The sequence below is a fragment of the Pelobates fuscus genome, chromosome 13 (assembly GCF_036172605.1).
Source record: "Pelobates fuscus isolate aPelFus1 chromosome 13, aPelFus1.pri, whole genome shotgun sequence".
Taxonomy (NCBI): domain Eukaryota; kingdom Metazoa; phylum Chordata; class Amphibia; order Anura; family Pelobatidae; genus Pelobates; species Pelobates fuscus.
Window position 1 is genome coordinate 20378670 of NC_086329.1, and position 24177 is coordinate 20402846.

At 43.5% G+C, this 24177-nt stretch overlaps 1 protein-coding gene across 4 annotated transcripts in view; it reads right to left on the reverse strand.

Moving 5' to 3' along the window:
• PTGR2 (prostaglandin reductase 2) overlaps positions 1-24177 on the reverse strand; it is a 54419-nt gene that overhangs the window by 26640 nt on the left and 3602 nt on the right. For all 4 annotated transcript variants that reach the window (XM_063439177.1, XM_063439178.1, XM_063439179.1 and 1 more), the window contains exons 2-5: positions 15776-15853; positions 15467-15585; positions 13047-13235; positions 10760-10930 (exon numbers count right to left, since the gene is read on the reverse strand). In XM_063439177.1, coding sequence (XP_063295247.1) covers positions 10760-10930; positions 13047-13235; positions 15467-15585; positions 15776-15812 — 516 coding nt within the window. In that variant the 5' untranslated portion in view covers positions 15813-15853. The remainder of the gene's footprint in view (positions 1-10759; positions 10931-13046; positions 13236-15466; positions 15586-15775; positions 15854-24177) is intronic.

The window sequence follows — 24177 nt, forward strand, 5'->3', positions numbered from 1 at the left end:
CCCCTTATGGGAAAGTGGTGACGCAATAGCCCGTGATTACAGTACCTTTCTTACGGCCTTTAAGGCTACATTTGAACCTAAAGGCAGGGAGAAGAACGCTGCCAAAGCCCTTATGAGAATCAGGCAAGGCAATCGTTCTGTAGCCGATTATGCAATAGAGTTCAGGACATTAGCGTCTGAGGTTGATTGGACCAATAGCGGTCTGGTGGCTGCTTTCTCTGAAGGTTTAGCTGAGAATATACAAGATGAAACTGCAGCTAGAGACCTTCCGGTTAGTCTTAATGAGTTTATTGCCTACATGATAAACATTGATAACCGGCTCAGAGAGAGAGAGAAAAACAAACAACGTAACAGACGTTCTAATTTGTCCATAGCTCCTCGTTTCTCTAACCCAGTGGTGAGTAGCCAAACGCCTCTTCCAGAACCTGAACCCATGCAATTGGGTAGTGCTAAACTCACTGAGGCAGAGAGACAACACAGACGTAACAAGGGGTTATGTATGTATTGTGGCAAGAAGGGACATCTAAGATCGTCATGCCCGGTTCGGCCGGAAAACTTGCACACCTAAGGCACGTACGGGGACCGACCTTAGGTGTGATGTATATGTCCCCTAAATTGACTAAGAACCGTTTCCTGGTCAAAGTAACCTTATCTTTCGAGAACACTACTGTTCAGTGTGAGGCTATGATTGACTCTGGGGCAGCGGAGAATTTCCTAGACAAAGAGTTCTCTGCTAAACATCTCCTGCCCTTAAGACATAAAGAGAAACCTATAGCAGTCGAGGCCATTGATGGAAGGCCTCTTACCCAGCCTTTCATCACACACGAAACTCTGCCAATCACTGTTTCAGTGGGTATTCTCCACTCTGAAGAAATTACCTTTCAAATCATATCTTCACCTACAGTTCCGATAATACTCGGTTTCCCTTGGCTCCTGAAACACAATCCACGTTTAGATTGGATTGAAGGAGAGATTGTGAGTTGGGGTGAGAGATGCAAAGGTGTTTGCTTTAAGCAAATCCCACAACCTATTGGCACCATTAATGTTCCTGTTACACCTCCCTTGACCACACAAATTCCTCAGCAGTATATGGATTTGAAAGAGGTATTTAACAAGGTCCAGTCAGAAGGGTTACCTCCTCATAGACCTTATGACTGTACTATAAACTTATTACCAGGGACTATGCCTCCCAAGGGAGGAGTCTATGCCTTGTCCCCCCAGGAAAATCTTTGTTTGGAGGAATATATTAAGGATGCTCTCAGAAAGGGTCATATCCGTAGGTCCTCCTCACCAGCCGGGGCTGGATTCTTCTTTGTCTCTAAAAAAGAAGGAGACCTACGCCCTTGTATTGATTATAGGGGTTTGAATAGGATTACCATAAAAAATGCCTACCCTATTCCCCTTATATCAGAGCTATTCGACAGATTAAAGGGAGCTCGAGTCTTTACCAAGCTCGATCTCCGAAGTGCCTACAATCTAGTCAGAATTAAGGACGGTCACGAATGGAAGACCGCATTTAACACCAGAATGGGACATTACGAATACCTGGTTATGCCGTTTGGATTATGTAACGCTCCAGCGGTATTCCAGGATTTTATCAACGATGTCCTAAGAGAGTACCTTCACATGTTCGTTCTAGTGTATTTGGACGACATTCTCATCTATTCCCCAGACCTAGATACACATCACGAACATGTGAGAATTGTACTGAAAACCCTGTTACAGAACGGCCTTTACTGTAAACTGGAGAAATGCCAGTTTGACCAAACGGAGATACAATTCCTTGGATACGTTATATCTCCGTCTGGTTTCCAGATGGATCCTCGTAAACTGGAGGCAGTCTTACAGTGGCCATTACCCAAGGGCCTTAAAGCTACTCAACGCTTTATAGGTTTTGCGAATTACTACCGCAAATTCATAAGGGGATTTTCCTCCGTGATTTCCCCTATAACCAATTTAACAAAAAAAGGAGCAAATTGTATATCTTGGCCCAAAGAAGCAAGAGAGGCATTTGAACGATTAAAATCTTTATTTTCCTCAGCACCTGTCCTGACCCATCCTGATCCATCCAAACCATTTATCCTAGAGGTGGATGCATCAGAGACAGGAGTTGGAGCCATTCTGTCTCAAAGAGAGAGTCCTGATACGCCTTTACATCCCTGTGGATTTTACTCTCGCAAACTCACACCTGCAGAGAGGAATTACGACATAGGGAATAGGGAACTTTTGGCCATTGTACTTGCCCTTAAGGAATGGAGGCATCTCTTGGAAGGTTCCAAAGAGCCACTTTTGATCTTTACTGATCATAAGAATTTGGCTTATATTGGGGACGCTAAGAGACTGTCCTCTCGTCAGGCTAGGTGGTCATTGTTCCTCTCCCGATTCAATTTCGTAATTACATACAGACCTGGTACTAAAAACACCAAGGCAGATGCACTTTCTCGGCAGTTTGAGACAGATGAAGTTCCGGAACAGGTGATATATCCTATTGTACCTCCTGAATGCCTCATTGCCACTACAGTTTCCGAAGTGTCTTCTCCACTCTTCTGTGCCATAATAGCAGATCAAACTCAGGCACCTGTGGGAAAACCTCCGGACAAACTGTATGTGTCACCTCAGTTTCAAAAGAAGGTACTAGATTTGTTCCATGACAGCCTCACAGCGGGCCATCCTGGAGTCCATAAAACTCTCTCTGCCATCTCCAGGAGATTTTGGTGGCCTGCTCTTAGAAACGATGTCAAAGATTATGTTGGGGCATGTCAAATATGTGCTGTTTCTAAAGTTCCTCCCAGGTCACCTCCTGGACTATTACAACCACTGCCCATACCTAGTGCTCCATGGACCCACTTGGCCATGGATTTCATTGTGGATCTACCCAGTTCAAACGGGTTTAATACAGTCCTTATGGTCATTGATAGATTCACGAAGATGGCACATTTCGTCCCACTTAAAAAATTACCATCTGCTCAAGATCTAGTTCAAATATTCTTGAGAGAGATCTTTCGGTTGCCCGGTGTACCCAAAAGCATAGTATCTGACAGAGGTACCCAGTTTGTTTCTAGGTTTTGGCGTTCCTTTTGCAAACAATTGGGCATCGAACTCTCCTTTTCGTCAGCATATCACCCTCAAACAAATGGAGCAGCAGAGAGGGCGAATCAGTCTTTAGAAGCCTATTTACGTTGCTTTATAAATGCCAATCAATCTAACTGGTACGAGCTCTTACCCATGGCTGAGTTCGCCAGAAACAACGCCACTCATGAATCTTCTAATCACAGTCCATTCTTTGTTAATCAGGGTTATCACCCCACTGTTTTTCCTTCTGCATTCTCAGACACAGAAATCCCCGCTTTGAACACCCGTTTAGATTCGATTCATGATACTTGGGATTCCGTCCATTCAGCTCTGCAAAAAGCCTCATTACGAGCGAAGGTCCAAGCTGACAAGAAACGGGGCGCTAATCCTGTCTATATTCCAGGTGACAGGGTGTGGCTCTCCACAAGACATATCAAGCTTAAGGTCCCGTCCATGAAATTTGCCCCTCGGTACATTGGTCCCTTTCGAGTTACCCAGCGTATTAATCCAGTGACCTATACTTTGGCACTACCGGCTCATATGAGAATAGCGAATACTTTCCATGTGTCTCTGCTCAAGCCCCTTACTTGCAATCGCTACACAAGGGTATCCACTCCTCCTCCGCCCTTGGTAGTGGGTGATCAAGAGGAATACGAAGTCCGTTCTATCATGGACTCCAAATTATCCAGAGGTGTCTTGTCCTATCTCGTTGACTGGAAGGGTTATGGTCCCGAGGAACGTTGTTGGGTTCCTGCTGACCGGGTCCATGCGCCCCGTCTTATCCGGTCATTTCACAACCGCTTTCCTCTTAAGCCGGGTCCTTCCCGCTCGGTGCGCGGTCTTCGAGTGGGGGGTACTGTTGCGGTCACCGGCCCGCCGAGCCTCACGGTCTGTAACGAGTATATACCCCTACACGCAGGATCCAGCCTAACAGAAGACAGTACAGAGGAGAGATACGTCTACCGGACCTTAGAGTGGCCGGACTCGACGTAATAGGATAAAACAGAGTCAGGAACGATCCGAGGTCAAGGGCACAAAGAGACAGCGTAAACGAAAACTAGCCGGGGACTGGTACACAGGAATCAGCAAGCCGGCAAACAGTACAGAATAGGATAAAGCGAAAACGAAGTCAGAATACAAAGCCAAGGTCAAATACGGAGAAACACAACTGAACACAACAAGCACTAAAGGGAACTGTAGCAGAAACCACGATAGGGCAACGAACTAAGGGAAAAGGGTAAGTATAAGTAGCCTTCAAACTAATGTGATTGGCTCCTGTCACTTCCACTCCCCCAACAGGTAAGTGTATGGGGTGATTGGCATGACAGGAGCCAATGGGAGCCTTTTTGCAATTTAGGCTCCCACTGTCTCTTTAAGAGCGCGCCCGAGATTCGCGGCGCGCTCTTAGCTGCAGGCGGGACACGTGACCGCTTCTCGCGGTCACTGCCCGCCTTCCTGTCTGAACAGTCGGACGAGCCGCGCGCGGCTCGTGCAGCCGCAGGACCGCGCGCGGCTTGAAGAGAGGACCGCGTCCGGCCCCCGGATAAGGTAAGTACCGCTACAGTACCCCCCCCTGAGGACACGCCCTCCGGGCGGGCAGGACCAGGCCTGGCAGGAAAACGCGAATGGAAAGAACGTACAAGGCGGGGAGCATGAACAGCATCCGCAGAAATCCAACTGCGCTCCTCAGGCCCATAACCCTTCCAATGTACCAAGTACTGAAGCCGACCCCTAAGAAAATGAGAGTCAATAACAGCAGATACTTAGAACTCCTCATGACCCTCCACAGAGACAGGAGGGGGAGGGGGAGTATGCCGGGTATAGCGGTTGCGTACGTAAGGCTTCAACAAAGAGGTGTGAAATACATTGGGTATACGCAGATTCTTAGGCAGACCCAAGGCATAAGAAACGGGATTAACCTTATGTATAATGCGATAAGGACCAATGAAGCGGGGAGCCAATTTCATAGAAGGCACCCGGAGGCGAATATTCCGTGTGGAAAGCAAAACCCTGTCCCCCACAACATAGGAAGGAGCCGCTCTGCGATGCTTGTCAGCCTGAGCCTTCTGGCGGGCAGCAGAGTCCACCAAAGAACGCTGAACCTGCTCCCAAGTATTACGCAAACCAGCCAAATGCTCATCCAGAACTGGCATGCCCTGAGAGGAGAATGCAGCCGGAAGAACAACGGGATGCTGGCCATAGACAACGTAAAAAGGGCTTTTGCCGGAAGAATCATGAGTGGCATTATTCCGAGCAAATTCAGCCCAAGGAAGCAGGTCAGACCAATTGTCCTGATGGTGAGACACAAAACAACGGAGGTACTGCTCAAGAGACTGGTTGGCACGTTCAGCAGCTCCATTAGACTGGGGATGGTAAGCGGAAGAAAATGAGAGGGAAATACCCATCTCCGAACAAAAGGCTTTCCAGAACCTGGAAATAAATTGGCTACCCCTATCGGATACAATAGATAAGGGAATACCATGTAATCGAAACACTTCTCTAGCGAAGATAAGAGCCAATTCCTTGGAAGTGGGCAACTTGCGAAGAGACACAAAGTGAGCCATTTTGGAAAACCGATCTACTATCATTAGGATGACTGTGTTACCATTCGAAGGGGGTAATTCAACAATAAAATCCATTGATAGATTAGACCAAGGTCTCTCGGGAACGGGCAATGGATGCAACAGCCCACAAGGAACTCTACGAGAGGTTTTCATACATGCACAAGTAGTACAAGCACTTATATAGTCAGTAACATCCTTACGTAAGGTATCCCACCAGAAATACCGAGAAACGGCTGACACTGTTTTGGAAATACCAGGATGTCCAGCAGTCTTAGTATCGTGATAAAGTGACAGAATATCCCGTCTCTCGGGAATGTCAACGAACAATTTATCATTAGGCCTCTCGCTGGGTGCCATGCCTTGTTTCGCTTGTATGGCCTGCAAGAGGGACGAGGAAATAGACAATATAGTAGTTGCTATTATCCTGTCTGGGGGAATGACAGGAGTGACATCAATCTCCTGTTTGTCAATAGTCTCGAATTGTCTGGACAGAGCGTCCGCTTTGGTGTTCCGGTCACCTGGCCTATAGGTGATTATATAATTAAAATGAGACAAGAACAGTGACCACCTAGCCTGCCTTGAAGACAATCTTTTAGCTTCGCTAAGGTAGGATAGGTTCTTATGATCTGTAAATATGAGAATAGGATCCTTAGTTCCTTCTAGCAAATGTCTCCATTCTTTGAGTGCTAAAATGATAGCAAGGAGTTCGCGATTACCCACATCATAATTCCTCTCTGCCTTGGACATTTGTTTAGAAAAGAAGCCACAAGGATGCAATGGCTTGTCAGGAGACTCTCTTTGGGATAAGACAGCACCTACCCCTATATCGGAAGCATCAACCTCAAGTATATATGGCAATGAGGGGACAGGATGCTGTAAAATAGGGGCAGAGGCGAACGTAGTTTTAAGAAAGTCAAAAGCCTGAAGTGCCTCAGTAGACCAGACACGTGTATTGCCATCCTTTTTAGTCATACGAGTAATAGGCGCTACTATAGACGAAAAACCTTTGATAAAACGTCTATAATAATTAGAGAAACCCAGAAAACGCTGGATGGCTTTCAGACCTTGCGGCAGAGGCCATTCTATGACTGCAGCGAGCTTCTGGGGATCCATCCGAAAACCCTCGGCGGAAATCAAATACCCTAAAAACTGGACCTCGGACTGGTCGAATAGACATTTTTCTAATTTGCAATAAAGACCATTAGCAAGAAGGGTCTTCAGAACTGTTGTAACATGTCTGTGATGAGCGTGAATGTCAGTAGAATATATTAAAATGTCATCCAAGTACACAATAACAAATGAGTGAATAAAGTCCCTTAAGACATCATTAATAAATTCTTGGAACACTGCTGGGGCATTGCAAAGCCCAAATGGCATGACGGTATACTCATAATGACCTGACCGAGTGTTAAAGGCTGTCTTCCATTCGTGGTCCTCTTTAATACGTATCAAATTGTATGCTCCTCTAAGATCTAATTTGGTGAATACCGTAGCATGTTTGAGCCTGTCAAACAATTCTGTTATTAGAGGTATAGGGTAAGCATTTTTGATGGTGATCTTGTTAAGACCTCTATAATCAATGCAAGGTCTTAAATCACCTTCTTTCTTTGATACAAAGAAGAACCCCGCTCCAGCCGGAGAAGAGGATCTTCTAATAAATCCCTTGTCTAATGACTCTTTAATGTACTCCTCCATGACACGGTTTTCTTGAACCGATAGGGGGTACACCCTACCCTTAGGAGGTATAGTACCAGGCAACAAATCAATAGCACAATCGTAGGGTCTGTGAGGCGGTAATTTGTCAGCCTCTCTTTTATCAAAGACAGTCTTCAAAGTTAAATACTGAGAGGGTATTGTCGTAGATAAAGGAGGAACAGTAGGAACGTTAATAGAATTCACAGGCGTGACTTCAATAGTACATGACTCATGGCAGGCTTCACTCCATGATTTTATCTGCCCTGTCTCCCAGTCAAAAATGGGATTGTGGGCACGTAACCATGGATACCCTAACACCAACTGTGAAGAGGGAGAGGTGATGACCTGGAACCGAATGGTTTCATAGTGTAGAACCCCTGTGTACATGTGTAGCGGTGCAGTCTCGTGAGTAACAACAGGAGATATCAATGGTCTACCATCTATGGCCTCAACGGCCAAGGGTATCTCCTTCTCTCTGATGGGAATATTGTTTCTCTTTACAAAACCAGAGTCTATAAAGTTCTCGGCTGCCCCAGAATCAACCAGGGCGTCTATGTTTTCAACTATACAACTCTCTCCCATATGTAAAGAAACAGGGAGAAGCAGTCGGTTAGGAGGCAATGTAGGAGACTTAGAAATCACACCCAAGGCCAGTCCCCTATAAGGTCTTAGGTGCGAGAGTTTTCCGGGAGCAGAGGACACTCCTTTACCATATGGTCTCTCTTACCACAATATAGGCAGAGTCCCTCCCTTCTCCTATGTAATTTCTCAGTATCTGAGAGTTTGGCAACCCCTAATTGCATAGGTTCCTCTTCAGATACTTTAACACTCTCCGGTATATTAACTCTGGGTTGAATAGGTGTAACAAAACGTCTATTCCTGTTCTTAGTATAGAGCCTGTCACGAATCCTATTATCTATATCGATGAGGTAGTCAATAAGGTCCTCTAAGGCAATAGGAAGCTCCTTAGCTGCTACCTCATCCAATATAGAGTCTGATAAACCTTCCATGAAGGCCGTAGTTAACCCATTATTGGTCCAATCGACCTGTGAGGCAAGGGTACGAAACTGTATAGCGTAATCAGCCACAGACCTAGAACCCTGTTTAACCCTCATTAATGCTCTAGCGGCATTCTTAGACCTTTTCATAGTATCAAAAGTTCTGCGAAAAGCTGTTAGGAAACTGTGAAAGTTATGCACCATAGGTCCATTAGCCTCCCAAATAGGGTTTGCCCATTCAAGTGCTTTGTCGGTAAGTTGGTGCATAAAGAACCCAACTTTAGACCTCTCTGTGGGAAATGAACGTGGATACATTTCAAAATGAAACTCTATTTGGTTAATGAACCCTCTGCATGTCTTAGAATCCCCTCCATACCTAGGAGGAGGCGTTAAATGTGCTGTAGCGTTAGGCATAGTCGATGCTTCAGGAAGCAGGGGTGCAGGAGGGTTAGGTGCGGTTGCTGGAATGGTTCTAGCTAAGAGCGTCTGGAGAGCCTGAGCTATTTGATCCATACGGTGATCCTGCTCTACAAATCTAGCCTCATGGGTCGCCATCTGTTGAGCTAAATCTGCGGGGTCCATGGCCCTATCGTAATGTAACGAGTATATACCCCTACACGCAGGATCCAGCCTAACAGAAGACAGTACAGAGGAGAGATACGTCTACCGGACCTTAGAGTGGCCGGACTCGACGTAATAGGATAAAACAGAGTCAGGAACGATCCGAGGTCAAGGGCACAAAGAGACAGCGTAAACGAAAACTAGCCGGGGACTGGTACACAGGAATCAGCAAGCCGGCAAACAGTACAGAATAGGATAAAGCGAAAACGAAGTCAGAATACAAAGCCAAGGTCAAATACGGAGAAACACAACTGAACACAACAAGCACTAAAGGGAACTGTAGCAGAAACCACGATAGGGCAACGAACTAAGGGAAAAGGGTAAGTATAAGTAGCCTTCAAACTAATGTGATTGGCTCCTGTCACTTCCACTCCCCCAACAGGTAAGTGTATGGGGTGATTGGCATGACAGGAGCCAATGGGAGCCTTTTTGCAATTTAGGCTCCCACTGTCTCTTTAAGAGCGCGCCCGAGATTCGCGGCGCGCTCTTAGCTGCAGGCGGGACACGTGACCGCTTCTCGCGGTCACTGCCCGCCTTCCTGTCTGAACAGTCGGACGAGCCGCAGGACCGCGCGCGGCTTGAAGAGAGGACCGCGTCCGGCCCCCGGATAAGGTAAGTACCGCTACACGGTCGTGCCCGACCGGCACGACCGCTCCGACTACACGAGCTTACCTGCTCGTCGGCGAGCCGGGAACCGCGCGTGTAGTTCTTCCGGGCATCACGCCCGAATCCAATATGGCGCCGACCACGTGGTCGCGTCTATGGATAGCCCCGCCCCCGAGAATTATACTAACGTGTGCGTGACGTCACGACGTCAACGCACACGTACGTTCTGGGGTCAGAGGTCGCCCTCTGACCAATCATAGCTTAGAGAGGGGTATTTAAACCCCTAATTCACCCTAGTACTTTGCCATGTCGTGGTTTCAGTTTCCTGGTTTCCTGAAAGTGCTAGTTTCGTGTTTCTGATTTCCTGGTATCCTGATCCTTGGCGTTTCCCTGGTTATTCTGATCTCTGGTTTCCCTGACTTGGCTTGTCTTATCGGTATTGAGTATTTTCTGGCTTCCTTGACCTCGGCTTTCCCTTTGACCATTCTCTGTCTCTAGCGTATTAGTCCGGCCATTCTAAGGTCCGGTTTACGCTCTGTCCTGTTATTTTTCCTTTTCTGACTTATGTATATGTTTACATAGATTCTGCGTGCTGGACCACATTACTAGTCGTGACAGTTAGGCAGTCTCATATTAAACCTTACAAACTCTCAGAATACACGGTGAGAAGAGATTTTTATTGGCTATATTCATTTTTGACTGGAGGTTAAATTATGATAAATAAATTACGATTATTAAAAATCATTATAACATGTACTGCCAGTTGTTGAGAAAGTCATGCTTTATTTTACCAATGAAGGGTTAAACCAACTCTGAGGATTGAGCAGGCATTATAGGTCATGTATTGACAAATCACACTTGTTGAGTTAGAATAAAGGAACTCTATGTGGTTTTAGAGACACAATGTGTTTGTTAGTTTAATTCATTTTGCACCGACATTTGTAGCAGGTCTATAATTTGGTAGCTATTTTGCTACCCGCTGGCCAAAAAACTAAGACATTTTAAAGTGACAGTGGTTCCACAACCAATCCTCATGGCTCAACAACAATTCAGGATTTATTTCCCCTTTTTTATTCCAATGAAGATACTCACATAACCTGGATTGTTGATGGGTCTTGAGGACTGGTTTGGGAAAAAGTCCTCTACGGTGTTCCAGTACAAGATATTTAACCGTCTTAACAGTCCAAAGCAGCACCCGCATACCTGCCCAGCCAATGAGCCACACGCTCCGGCTGCGCCACTGATCACCAAAGTCTGATTGGCTCCTGGAGTCACATGACCTTTCTCCTTCATACCAAGGTACGCAGTTAGGCCAGTAGTGCCGACTGCACCCAGAAAATGGGAGAGTTGTCCATTCACAAGACTAGGGTCCATCTGTTTAAAGACATGAATGGGATTAATGATAGAGTAACAAATGTCTAACATGCTAATGTTACACAAAGAGTAAACAAGTATTACAGATACACAATGGAATCTAGCAATTATCATGCCTAGCTATAGAACTAAAATGTATACTTAGCACTTTATAGTTACGTCACAGTATAAAGATGTAGTGTTAAGTTTAGTAGTTATACAGTGTGGACATTTATAGTAATATAGAGTTTGCAGGAGTACTAATACTTTTTTTAAATATTAAAAGGAAAGTAAATTAGTAGTTATACAATATATGTATATTTTATTTATAAAGCACTAACTGTTAGATTCAGTACCTTAAATGTTTTTTTTTCTTTTTTTATTAAGTTATTTATCAATAAAAATAACAATTTTATAAATGTACATACATTTACATAATGAGTGTGACAAAACTCATACATATAAACAGAAGAAAAATTCCAAATATAACCATAAAAACCCATTTTGTATGTCCTCATATAGCAAACCATAGACTGGCTTTATAGCGTGTCGGTAGCTTGTCTTATTTGATAACTATGGGTGATATTGTATTATTTGCATTTATGGCATTCTATGGTTAAGTTGCATTCAAACATCCATCCACACATAATAAAACCTGGATTGGGTTTATATCTATATGTATCAAGCAGTAGAAAGTTTATATAGTTTATCATTTAATTATATTTGTTTTCATTTATCACATGGTTAATTTCCTCAATTAGAGTGTTATATATCTGTTTCACTGGATTATTTCTATGCGCATTATACAAGATTGTGCCTTTTTTTTTTTTTTTAATTCTTTATTTTTATTGTACAGGTGGGTACATAACATAGTCAAACGCCACAACAGCGTACATAGAAGTAGACAGGTTGGACTGTGGCATGAGTAATTGCACATTTTGTTTTTTTGTAACAAGCTTAATATAACTGATGCGGTCGATTAAGTATTCTAGTCTAACTGAGAAACCGTAATGAAGTACAGGCTAGTGTCTTGTGTTAAACAGGCTGAGTATATGTTAGCATTAGTGCATTACAAGATTGTGTCTCGTGGTAGATAGGCTGGGGACTTGCCAGCAGTAGTGTATGACAAGCTTGTGTCTTGTGGTAAACAAACTGGGTACATGTTAGCAATAGTATATGACATGTTTGTGTCTTGTGTGTAGCAGGTTGGGTACACGTTAGCTGTAGGGTATTATAAGAATGTGTCTTGTATTGAACAGGCTGTATACATGCTAGCAGTGGTGTATTGCAGGTATCCTGGAGACCAGCCTATAAGATTATGGGTGTGCGCTTAAGGCACTGATAGCACATTTTTAAACTAAAAATAAACCAACCGTTTTAGAATTAAACATTTAAGACATAAAATGAGAGGGGAGATTTAAAGAGGGTTATGTGTCAGCAAACCAGTCTCCTTAATCTAACGTTACTTATTTCTGTTATTATTTTAAATGTGAGATCCCATGTTGGTTTGATACTTGGGCAGTTCCACCATATATGTATCATGGAACCATCCAAGTCAAAGCATCTCCAATAGTTTGGAGGATTGCTTTGGCAAATTTTGTTTAGCCTCCTCGGAACCATATACCAAATGTTTTATATTACATGATAATATACTGCTTATTAACGCTGTTGTGGCAATGTAAGCTCAATTGTAATCCCTTGCACACAAAAATAAAGAATCTAAAAAAAAAATACAAGTGTAAATTTCGTATATAACTCAATCTTTCATTGAAAACACGTTTTCTTTCAAATATTAAGTGCAAACCAATACCTATAGGATACAATCTCAGTATGCTAAATTAATCATTTCTTTTCAATATTAATCACCATTAATCCACCCCCCCCCAAAAAAAAAAAAAAAAAAAGAGAAGAAAGAGAGAATACCTTAAATGTTACCTTACACGAGTGAAACATTGCACAGACAGACTCCAGCCGTCCTTGACCACTTCAAATCACAGAACTGGCCATGGTGCTGGAGGTAACCATTTAACCCCTTAAGGACACATGACATGTGTGACATTCCCTTTTATTCCAGAAGTTTGGTCCTTAAGGGGTTAAAGGCTGTCATATAGATGTAAAGACATTCTTCATACATTACCTTTTGTAAGACTTTGCCATCAAAGATGCACTGTGTCTGCCATGGCCAATTAAAGCTTGAAACAATATCCCCAGCAGTAAACTCGTTGGTTTTGCTTTTTTCTACAACTCCGATCCCATTGCTGTCAAGGACCCCACCAATCTTCCATGACGGAACACCTTCCATTCCAGTGTCATCCATTTGACAACGCTGCAAGATAATTTTTTTTTGCTTTAAAATCTTTTTATTAAATCCAGCAAATATAACAAGTTTGTTAAATGAAGTACAAATTATTTTGAATTAATTCAGATTTTTTTTTTTCTCCCCCAACTTGACAATTTTTATTGAGACATCAAAATGAATCATGGGGTACAGAATGGAAGAGGGTAGAATCTGTGTGTGTGCCCAGCATTTGTAGTCTAGATTTGTTGATATTTGACTTTTCAGATCAGCCAAGAGTGGTATACTGGTAGATTTCCATGCCCTTCGTAATAGGAGATTTGCTGCTATAAGGATGTGGAAGTGGAGGCTAGCGTCTGGCTTAGAAAGTCAACCTGAGTTCATGAATAATAGGCACATTTCAGGTGTGAGTGATATAGTTTGCCCTCTGAAATATCATATTATGTTTCCCACCATGCTCCAAAAGGGGCGAATGGTTCATCATGGTTCATGCTAGGTTGGGTAGTAGCATGGATTTAAGTTGTAAATAGGAAAATACTGCTCTGGCAGGGAAGTTCAATTTGCTCTGTATGTCCAGGAACTGTAGCATGTGTGCTCCGTTCATAAGCAGTCTTGTTTGTGTGCATCCCCTCTCTAGCCTGGGCCGTAAGTCAAATGAAGGGTTGGCAATGTGGAGGCTATAGAGTGGGGTATGCAATGTCCACTCATCTCTGTACCCCTGGTGCTTCCTTAGTCCATCCCAGGCACCTAGTAGTAGTTTGGTGGTGTGTAGGGTATGTAATGTCGCAGGTCGTTTGGCTGCGGGTATCCAAAATAAATAGTGTAGCCCCTTGGGGGATGCCCAGTAAGATTCTATTTTTAATCACTGTGGAGGTTTCTCGGTAGCGTGTGCCGTAATTACTGTGGAAGAGTAATGCTGCCTGATATTAGAGTTTGACGTTGGGAAGATTAAATCCCCCTTTGTCTATTGGTATATGCAGTATCTTAGTGGCAACCCTTATCTTTTGGTTATTCCATATAAACTGGTGAGTAGGCTTTTAAGCTTCTCTAGATAAAGCTTGGATAAGTATCTGTAATGTCCGCAGTAAGTATTGGAACTTGGGGGCTGCAAGATAATTTTGGTGATAATGTGTGATGTCAAGTTTTATCATGGCTCATTCATATCTACAACAACAACAACAAAAAAACTCAAGGAAAAAAAGCACTACAATCAGACGTATGGTAAAAAAAAAACAAAAAAACATAGATTTATCAAAAGTGTTTCTTATTCAAACACTACTTTTGCTAAATAATTAAACAACTGGTTTGATTTGGATTTCAATTTTAAAAAGTCAGGACCCTAAAGAACATGTTGACAGATCTGAGATAATTTCTTCATCGGTCTGTGCTTTTGCCACCTTCCTGGAGAAAAAGGTGGCTTAAAACAACACACCAACCCCCAACCACACTAACCGACCTTCCAGAGGTGTAGAGAGCTCAGTAGAACAGTGCGTGTCTGCATTGTTGAATCAAAAAGCCACCTATGTTAGGACATGTCAGAAACTCTCTGTGGCCGATACATCTCTGTTATGATCTCCTATCTGACCCTGGAATATTTGAAAGCACATTGACCAGTAGTAAGGAAATGTTTAGCACCCAAAGATTTCCTGTGTCATTATCCATCTTTCTCACCACTATAGATAACGAATCAATGAAGAGTATAACTTGATTTAATCCGTCTCCGGTAACCAAACACTCCTTCCTGGGATCAAGAGAGTGCGCTCTTCTTTAACACCAGATACAGTTACACACAGGGACCTACACATTATTGTCTCACTAGAATTCAGATTTTCTAGTTATTTACAAATAGTTCTTACCATTATAGTCCATAATACAATATTACATTAAACTTTTGTAATCTAGCTATCTTGTCTGAAGTATTCAGTAAAGCGTTCTCTTGCCAAAGATCTTACCGTTGAAAATAAAAAAATTAATTTGAATTGCTCTCACGGCCAAATATATTGAAAAGCCACTTAACTGCATCTCAGGGGGCTGCTCCCGGCCCCATTTAGAATACAAGTCTTTACCATCACACAACATGATAAATAATACCTGAAAATCTTCTGATCATTCTATAGATACATACTGAAATATATAGATCACTTTTGCTGAAGATAGAGTTAAACTTCACTTTTAATGATGAATCAAAGAGGTATGTTTTCTTTGAGAACATCTAAAAAATTAATATGAAGATGTAAACATAAATAATGGACTTAACCCACCAGGTAAGGATCCACGGATAGATACAAAGTCCGAGCAAGAATGTGGCCATCTTGAAGTTCCTCTGAGAGTGACACTCCCTCCAGGCGGAAGTTTTCGGGTACTGGTTCACCAAATACTCCTAATTAACAAATAAAATGTGTTTATGTAAAGCTATTTCAGCAAGTGTAATTTGATTGTGGTGAATTAATTATTAATTAAGCCTTGTAGATAGTCAAGTCTAAAAACCTAAATAAAGTATGTTTCAGATTGTATTTGTAAGAGAACATTTATTTTAATTTTGCGGTTGAAGCAGATGGTGAAACACTTACCAGGCCTAGATGCCAATACAACTCTCTTAACTTTCATTCTTGCAATTAAAAAAAGTAATCGGACTATATGGCCGTATCCTGCATGGGAATAAATAAGAATAGAATTGTACTACACACATGTTAATACATACACAGGTTTGGAAAAATAGACCTCAGAAAAATGATCAGTTCATCTGGTTTTACTAATTATAGGTGTAGGGGTTTGAGTAAAATGGGAATGTTTGTTGTATCTGTCTGCTAATAAAGCCAGAATCAAAACCTTATCTCACCCAAAGCCTTTCTTTTTTTTAAAACTCTTTTGGCATGGTCAATAGTTAGTTATTTTCTGATTCCGATCACATTTGAGATATTAGCACTGATGTTGCCCTCTAGCAAGTCCTATTGCAAGATTATCGTGCTGATCAATGCACAGTGTTTTTTTGTTTTTTTTTACTTTTCCTCATTAAATACGATTTTTGGTTTAGGAGAACACCTAATCCGTGTAAGTAGAATAATGTGTGCCTGTGTTGGGATTCAAGAGACATTTAAATTGAATAACTTACTTTTATCTAGACATGCTGACGTAAGAAAAGATTGGAGTGGCTGTTTTGTTTTTTAAGCCAAAATAGTTGGATTTGAATTTGAATTTGCAATGGCCGGATGAATTTCAATTTACCTAACTATTACAACCCAGGAGAATCTTTTATTAGTTTTTCATTTGTGTTTTGTTAACTCTTGTTGAATCTAGTATGTTAATGTGGGAACACTTCCTTAATGTTTACGCATACAAGGGTTTTACTAGGAGGCTGCCTGGGGACATTCGTTGTGTGCCATTGATACAACCCATTCTGGTGAAACACATTTGGCGATTTGTTGATACACGAGAAGCATCTGCTAAGGGCTTTTTTTTAATTAATTTTAGTTTTTATTACAATCTTGATTTCATTTCTAGAATTGCAACAGACAGAAAGACAACTGCGCCATGTCACATTAGCATTAGAAGCATAAGAAAAAAAAATCATAACTAGTATCATCTTAGAAGCATAAGAAAAAAAAATCATAACTAGTATCATTGGACCTATGTACATAGTTGTTTATCACAAAACAAATTGCAACCCACTAACGGTGAATAGGTAACGATAATTGGAAAAAGGGTACAAATACAAATGCTAAGGACCTTTTAAGACTATTATCCGTCAACTGGTGCCTATCTGATTGTCAGGGTACCTGAGGTCTCTACCTCTGAGAGGGGTAGAGACTTAGTTGTTTATCCGTCTAGACACGCCATATCTCCCGTTCCTCGCGGTCCATCCAGTCATTCTAACGCTGGCCGCAAGGGATCCGCTTCCTTTTCTAACATGACGCTCGATACGTGACGTCTTGACGCTATCCCGAGCGACCTGCCACTCTGTTGGCTTTATCCTATCAGCACTCAGCTGAGGCGTGTCTACTCTCCGGACTCAGGGTATTTAAGCTTGCTTCACTCGTCAGCTCATTGCCCTGTCGTGGTTCTAGCTTGTCTAGTCACTCAGTGCTCTTGTATTCTAGTATTCTCTTTGGTTCTGACCCGGCTTGTTGTACTATTCTGCTTACCTCTGTTATCCCTCTGACCCGGCTTGTCTCTCGCTTACCTGTCTTCTCGTTCCCTCGACCTCGGCTTGTCTCTGACTATTCTCTGTACGTTAGTCCGGCCATTCTAAGGCCCGGTATACGTACCTTCCTACTGTTAGTACTCTGCGTGTTGGATCCCTGTCCCGATCCTGACACTGATACAGCGGTGTCCAATCGAGGAGTCCTCAGAAAGCAGTAAGAATTGACTAGTTAATGTTGAGTAAAATACCTTAATTGCTTTATTTAAAGAAGCACTATACAGTCAGGAACACAAATATGTATTCCTGACCCTATAGGGTTAAAACCACCATTTAGCCACGCTGGTCCCCTCATGCCTCCCTAAATATAGTAAAATATTACTACTTGTATTCAAGTCTGGAGCTGCTTACTTTGTCCCGGTTTCCTTTAGACCTGCCCACTGCCTGCTGACAACAGAAATGGTAGCCTGATCCAATCACAATGCTTCCCCATAGGATTGGCTGAGACTGACAAGGAGGCAGATCAGGAGCAGAGCCTGGCCATTCAGCATCTCCTCATAGAGATGAATTGAATCAATGAATCTCTATGAGGAAAGTTCAGTGTCTGCATGCAGAGGGAGGAGATACTGAATGTTTGGATGCATTTTAGGCAGCCATGACCCAGGAAGGATCTCTAACAGCCATCTGAGGAGTGGCCAGTGAAGTTGTCACTAGGCTGTAATGTAAACACTGCATTTTCTCTGAAAAGACAGTGTTTACAGCCAAAAGCCTGAAGGTAATGATTCTACTCACCAGAACAGATTTAATAAGCTGTAGTTGTTCTGGCGACTATAGTGTCCCTTTAAGAGTCCATTTTTGTAGTGCATTATTGTGATCCTCTGGTTGTCTCCCCCCTCCCCTATTTTATGTTTTGCAAAGGGATGCCAGTTGCCTCATAGCTGAAGAGGATGCTTTGGAGATACTTGGAAGAGATTCAGAGAGACTCGAGTGTGAATACTAGAATTTATTTCATTCTACCTGTGTTCTGGTTTAGAGGGTTTTTTTTTGTTGTTGTTTTTTTGGCTGTGTCGTATATTTGTCTGTTTTGTCGTTTTTTTAATTGTATTTTAAAAATAAGTGTTTGTGATGTCTGAAAATGTAAATAAAGGCACACTTATAAATTACATTATAATAAGCAGCTAGTGCTTACAGCACAGCCCCTATGATTGTTGTGTTAATAACGAGGATGTTATACATCCTGATTGGCAATATGAATTTTCTACATTATTTCAACAGCATTTAAAGACTGCACTTCAAATTACATTCACCCAATCCTCAAAACTACATCAACAATGGCATCTATTGGGGGGGGGCGGAGCTAGCAGCGGAGCAGAGCGGTCGCACTCACCAAGAGCTTCCCAATACGAACCGCAACAAAGCTTTATTTCAGGTGAAATCCGATGACCACCCGGGCTCAACAACCCACACCTGACACAGGATTAGCCATGGGACGCAAACACAAGAAAACCAGAGCAGATAAAGACCCGACTACCCACGATATCGGGGAACTTCTCCGACGCTCGCAAAAGTCTGCATGGGACAAGATGGCAGTGGGAGACGACGGCTACTCATTTTCACCCAAAGCCCTCACAAGCCACTGCAGAAGACCCTGTCACGCCCTCTATCCTTAAGAGCATGATGGCAGAGCTTAGATCCAATATCGCAGCAGACATGGCCGGTATAAAAGAGGCAGTGGGGGGGGGGGTCACTACCAGGGTTCAGCGATTGGAGGCCTCAACTACCTCCCAAGAGACAAGGATAGCGTCCTTAGAACAAGCACTTACTGAGGTGCAATCTCAGCAAAACATAACAAACAACCGGATAAACACCCTTGAGGACCTCAGACGACGCTATAATATTAAGATCCGTGGCATCCCGGATTCAATAGGCCAGACAGACCTACCGCACTTCATCAGACGCCTGCTGGCCGATCTACTGCCGCCCAAACAGGCAAAAGCAGATGGTATGCTAGATGGTATGCTGGATGGTATGTTCAGACTGCCAAGGCACACACAGACCTGATCCTCCGCTTTCGAAATCTGCAAGACAGAGCCCAGCTGTTGGCGGCCGCGCGGGGAAAACCCCTCTGATATTCGAGGGAGCCACGCTGTCCCTCTTTCAGGACATAACTAAAAGCACAATGGGTTGGCGCAAGACCATGCAGCCCCTCTTACAACACCTCAGGAACAAGAGCATCCAGTATAAATGGGGGACACCGAACATGATCACCTTCACGTATCAGGATACCACTTACCGAGCTCGGAGCTACCCTGAAATGGACTCACGACTGCGCACGGCAGGCCTACTGTCGCCCCCACGCAGGGAAAGCTCAAGCCTCGCCCAACTGGACCCAGCTGCGGTTGCGGACTTCATCCCAGGGGCACCCACCCGACCACCGCACCAACGATAGACACCCTGAGGGAAATTGCAACAGGGAGGTTCCTCCCCAATACCCCAGAGACTGCTGATAATACACTCTCCGGGATATGGCCCTCTGCCCAAGATGACCCTTTGCGAACTTACGCATGATTACCACCCAAGTTCCTCCTCCCCATTTATTTTTGGTTGATCAAAATTGACTCTTTACTAGTCCACAAAAGTCCGTATAGGTCTCCCAGGAGCAGACTTCACGCACCCGAGGCACACTGGCAGATGCACTCACTGCACCCAATACCAGGGACGCAAGCACTCACGACCAGACGCACTACTGACCACATCTGCACCTGACTCACCTCCACACACGAACATAGATGACACAACTAACAACATATCCAGTGTGACAGGTGGGTATCTCCGAGGTAGGACATACACCAGTCTAGGTCACTCCATCCACAACAAGACTCACCCCCGCACACCGGGGACTACATGAACACCCACACTGGGGGACTCGCGGACTTCATACCACACATACAAAAATACGCCTCCATAGCTGGTCCCAACACAGGCCCATATGACACAACACATGCCCAAGACAATCTCCAAGTAGGCATACTCACAGACTCCACCAGGTCTTGGACATGCCCGGAACGCTAGATGACTCCACAACTATACAATTAATATATAAAAAGTGCAATGTGTATATATGCCGCTACTGTATTAACATATGTTGCTAAGTATGACTACATACGCTGTTGTGGCAAAGTGGACATTAATGTTGAACCTGCACAATAAAATAAAGAATATACATTTTTTTTTAATAAAAACAAAACATCTATTTTGGCATCTATTGGTTGTGGTTCGTTAGACTGCCCCTTTAAATGTAGAAATCTACACTGCTCTATCATGGAACTGAGCGTCTTTAACTGTGCTCCCCGTCCATCACTTTTATAAGCTCTGCCCTTTTCAGTCATTAGTATAATATGAGGAGGAGAAATAACATAGAATGGGGGAGATTTGTTCTGAACAGCGTTTCAAAGGCGACTTTCTGTGTTCCCACAGGAGAGGCTGGGACAGCAGAACAAAGTTCTAAGATTGAACTTATCTCATTGTACCCTGAGCAGACATCTGGTATCTTATTTTACCTTTTATAGGCATCAATATTTCCAGGTGTTTGGATTAACTTTATCACTAATTACAGAGATATTTATAACAGGTCATTGACAACTGGCACTATGTTCTGATGACTTGCATCACTAAACAGCGTGCAAAGGGGCAGTGCCGGGAGAGCATGGCGATTACACATGCCCCACACTGGATCCCAAAGAAAGGATCCACTTCAGCTCCCCAAAGGTAGGGAGGCTGGGGACTTTAATAAAAATAATATTAAAAAAATAATTGTGTGTGTGTATATATATTTCACTAAATGTGTGTGTCAAATCAGTGTGAGTGTGTGTCAGTGTCTGTCAAATCACTGAGTGTGTCTGTCATTGATTGTGTTGTGTGTCTCGGTTTCCTCTGTATGTTAATGTGTATCCGTGTATAAATGTGGGTGTCAGTGTTCTCTGTGTGTTATATGTGTCAATGTCTACTAAGTGTAACTGTGTGGCTGTCAGCAAATGTGTGTCAAATCAGTGAGTGTCATCTGTGTGGAAACGTGTATGTCAGTGTATGCCTGTGTGTGTCTGAGTCCTGTGTGTAACTGTGTCAGTGTCCTCTATGATTGTGTGTGTGTTGGGTGTCCTCTGTGTGTAATTATGTGTGAAGTACGGTACATTTCATTTTGTGACTTTTTTCAGATTCATAGCTCATACACTCCTCCTTACATATACAATATTTACATTATGTCATGTATTTTTAAAATATAATTTACTAAATGCAATTAGGCTTGTTCTCCAATATGGGATTAACTTAAATATCAGTGTCTACACGTTTCACTTTATAAAGTTTGAACTGTATTTGCTTGCCAGCCAAGAGTACTGGGAGTTTGAATGCAGGGCTTATTTCTCTGGACTGGAAGCGACCTGGTTTGCCTATCCTTTTGATTACCAAGCTAAACTGTAAATTAGCCACATTTATTTTTGGCAACTAACAATCAATGCATTTAAATGATTCTGCTAGCTAGGTAATATCATTTTTCTTTATTGTTTTAATATAGGAATTATTCAGTCTGTTGAACTATTCTTCTAATAACATTGTCCTTGGAGTCCAGCTGCCACTTCTATACATCGTACAATGAATAGAGGGGGCCAAGGGTCACTGTCACCTGGTTGCAGGACTTTACGGAGCCATATATGGAGCTAAATTGCTCTACTCTTTGCACATCTCATTCCCTGCCCATTATACATATCGCACCTTTAGTACGCCCCACCCATTTACCAAAAAAGGACATCCTAAGAAGCCTAGTCATAATAGTAAACATGGATCATAAGATCTCTCCTCATTGTACTAAGGTTGCCCCAGGACCCTTCTGACACCACCATGCAGTGCATAGTGACAAGGCAAAAAAGAGAGGTCATCTCCCGATCCAGAGATCTCTGCCCTTACACCACCTACAAGGGAAAGACAAGAGTGTGCTTGTTTAAAATAGCATTTTCGGGGGGCGGGGCTTGACCAGCTAGCTAAACAGACGCATGATACACGAGCTCCTGGGCCCATCAAGCCTAAAATCGAACTTACAGGCAGCCACGCTGTGGAATCTACCGGCAAACTAGCCAGCTACAAGGGGGAGACCGAGAGGATCCGAGCGATACCAAACTCGGAGCCCGTTGGGACCCTTTGCGGCCTACAAGCACGCCAGACGCTGGAGAGACGGCCGCTCCCCAGCGCTGGTAACCACCAAGCATGGCGGACTTCTACCTCCCCCCCCCCATGGACCGGCGGGGGTCATCCCGGTCCCAGGAGGCTACCCACCTCTGCACTCGATGGCTACTAGGCAGAGTGACGAAGCGGCACCCAAGATGGCGGGAAACACGAGCAGCACCACAATAGAGGCCTACCTTGCAGCATCCCAGGCAAGACTTGACCGCATCTTCGCCAGATTCTGGGCTACACTGGCAACACGGCTAAAAAGCACATCGGAGCCTGTCCGGCCCGCAGCTGAACCGGCGACACAACAAACTTGCTCCCGCAGACCCACCGAACACCCGACACAACTGGGCGGTAGGGTGAAAAGGCGACGCCCCCGCAAGAAGCGGCACACGACGAAGAAATGCACGCCGGCCTCCCCACGAAAGCAGGGAACATACTGTGATAAGCAAGCAGCAGGGGAAAGAGAGGACGGTGCCCAAACTCACAGAAACCGGACACATTCAGCCCTGCAAGATGGCGGAGCATCGAGCAGAGACGCCACATGGCTCCCAAATGCAGAACAGCCCTGCACTCCCACAGAAAACAGCTCGCAGCAGAAAGACGGTCTGCTCCAACATGATCAGCGACTGTTCCACAGACTGGGCATCGGATGAGAGATGGCGAAGACCCGAACTGCCTGCAGACGCCCTACCGTGTCACCGCTGGTACAGAGGACTCTATAAACCACATCTAAAGTGGTGGACTCCTGTTACTAATCAACCCATAAAAGCTGACGTTAACCTTCACAGTTATTTTGAATGCACACACGACCTAACATACTACTAACCAAACACACTCGCATCATAGCCAGTCAGGTCAGTTAACTATTGCTGTTACAGCTTGCAGTTACCTACACCTTGACCTACTCAGCATGCATACTTTTTGTTTCATTTAATTCTTAAACCCAGCCAGGCATCTAGCCTGCTCAATAGTTAGGATTAATAACTCTGGTGGGTACCACATTCTCATTCAACTATAATTTAATTTTTAAAGCGCTAGATACGCATACACCCACTGTTACCTCTGCTAACTTCATATCTAGTTAAAACAATCCCTGGGCTCTTAATGCCTATATGTCACACCACAACTGAGATACACACGCATCACCTAAAGAGCTACTAGTTCTGTTAAATGCATGGTTAGCCTAGCAAGTTATACTATAAACATGATGTCTAATCGTATGATATTTTCTTGTAATATAAAAAAAAAAATGTGCCGTCTAACCTGCCACACTTTGTAATGTTATGAAAATGCATGTAGAAGCTGTCGTGGCTCTACACGCTCGTTGTTCAACTATGCACAAGAAAAATAAAGAATTTAAAAAAAAATAAAAAAAAAAATAAAATAGCATTTTCTGTCCTTTGAAATATGGGACCACTAGTCCCCCTAAGATGCAGACGATGACCACAAAATCGGTGATCACCACCCACATATGCAGAAAATAAGGAGAGGGGCCTCTAATTGAGCCCCAATCGCCCTCTGTTTAACTTAAGGGAACACCCTTTCAAATGAGGCATGTGTTGTCCCTTTAGGATGCAGGTGATGACTGTTACATACAATTTAGCAGAC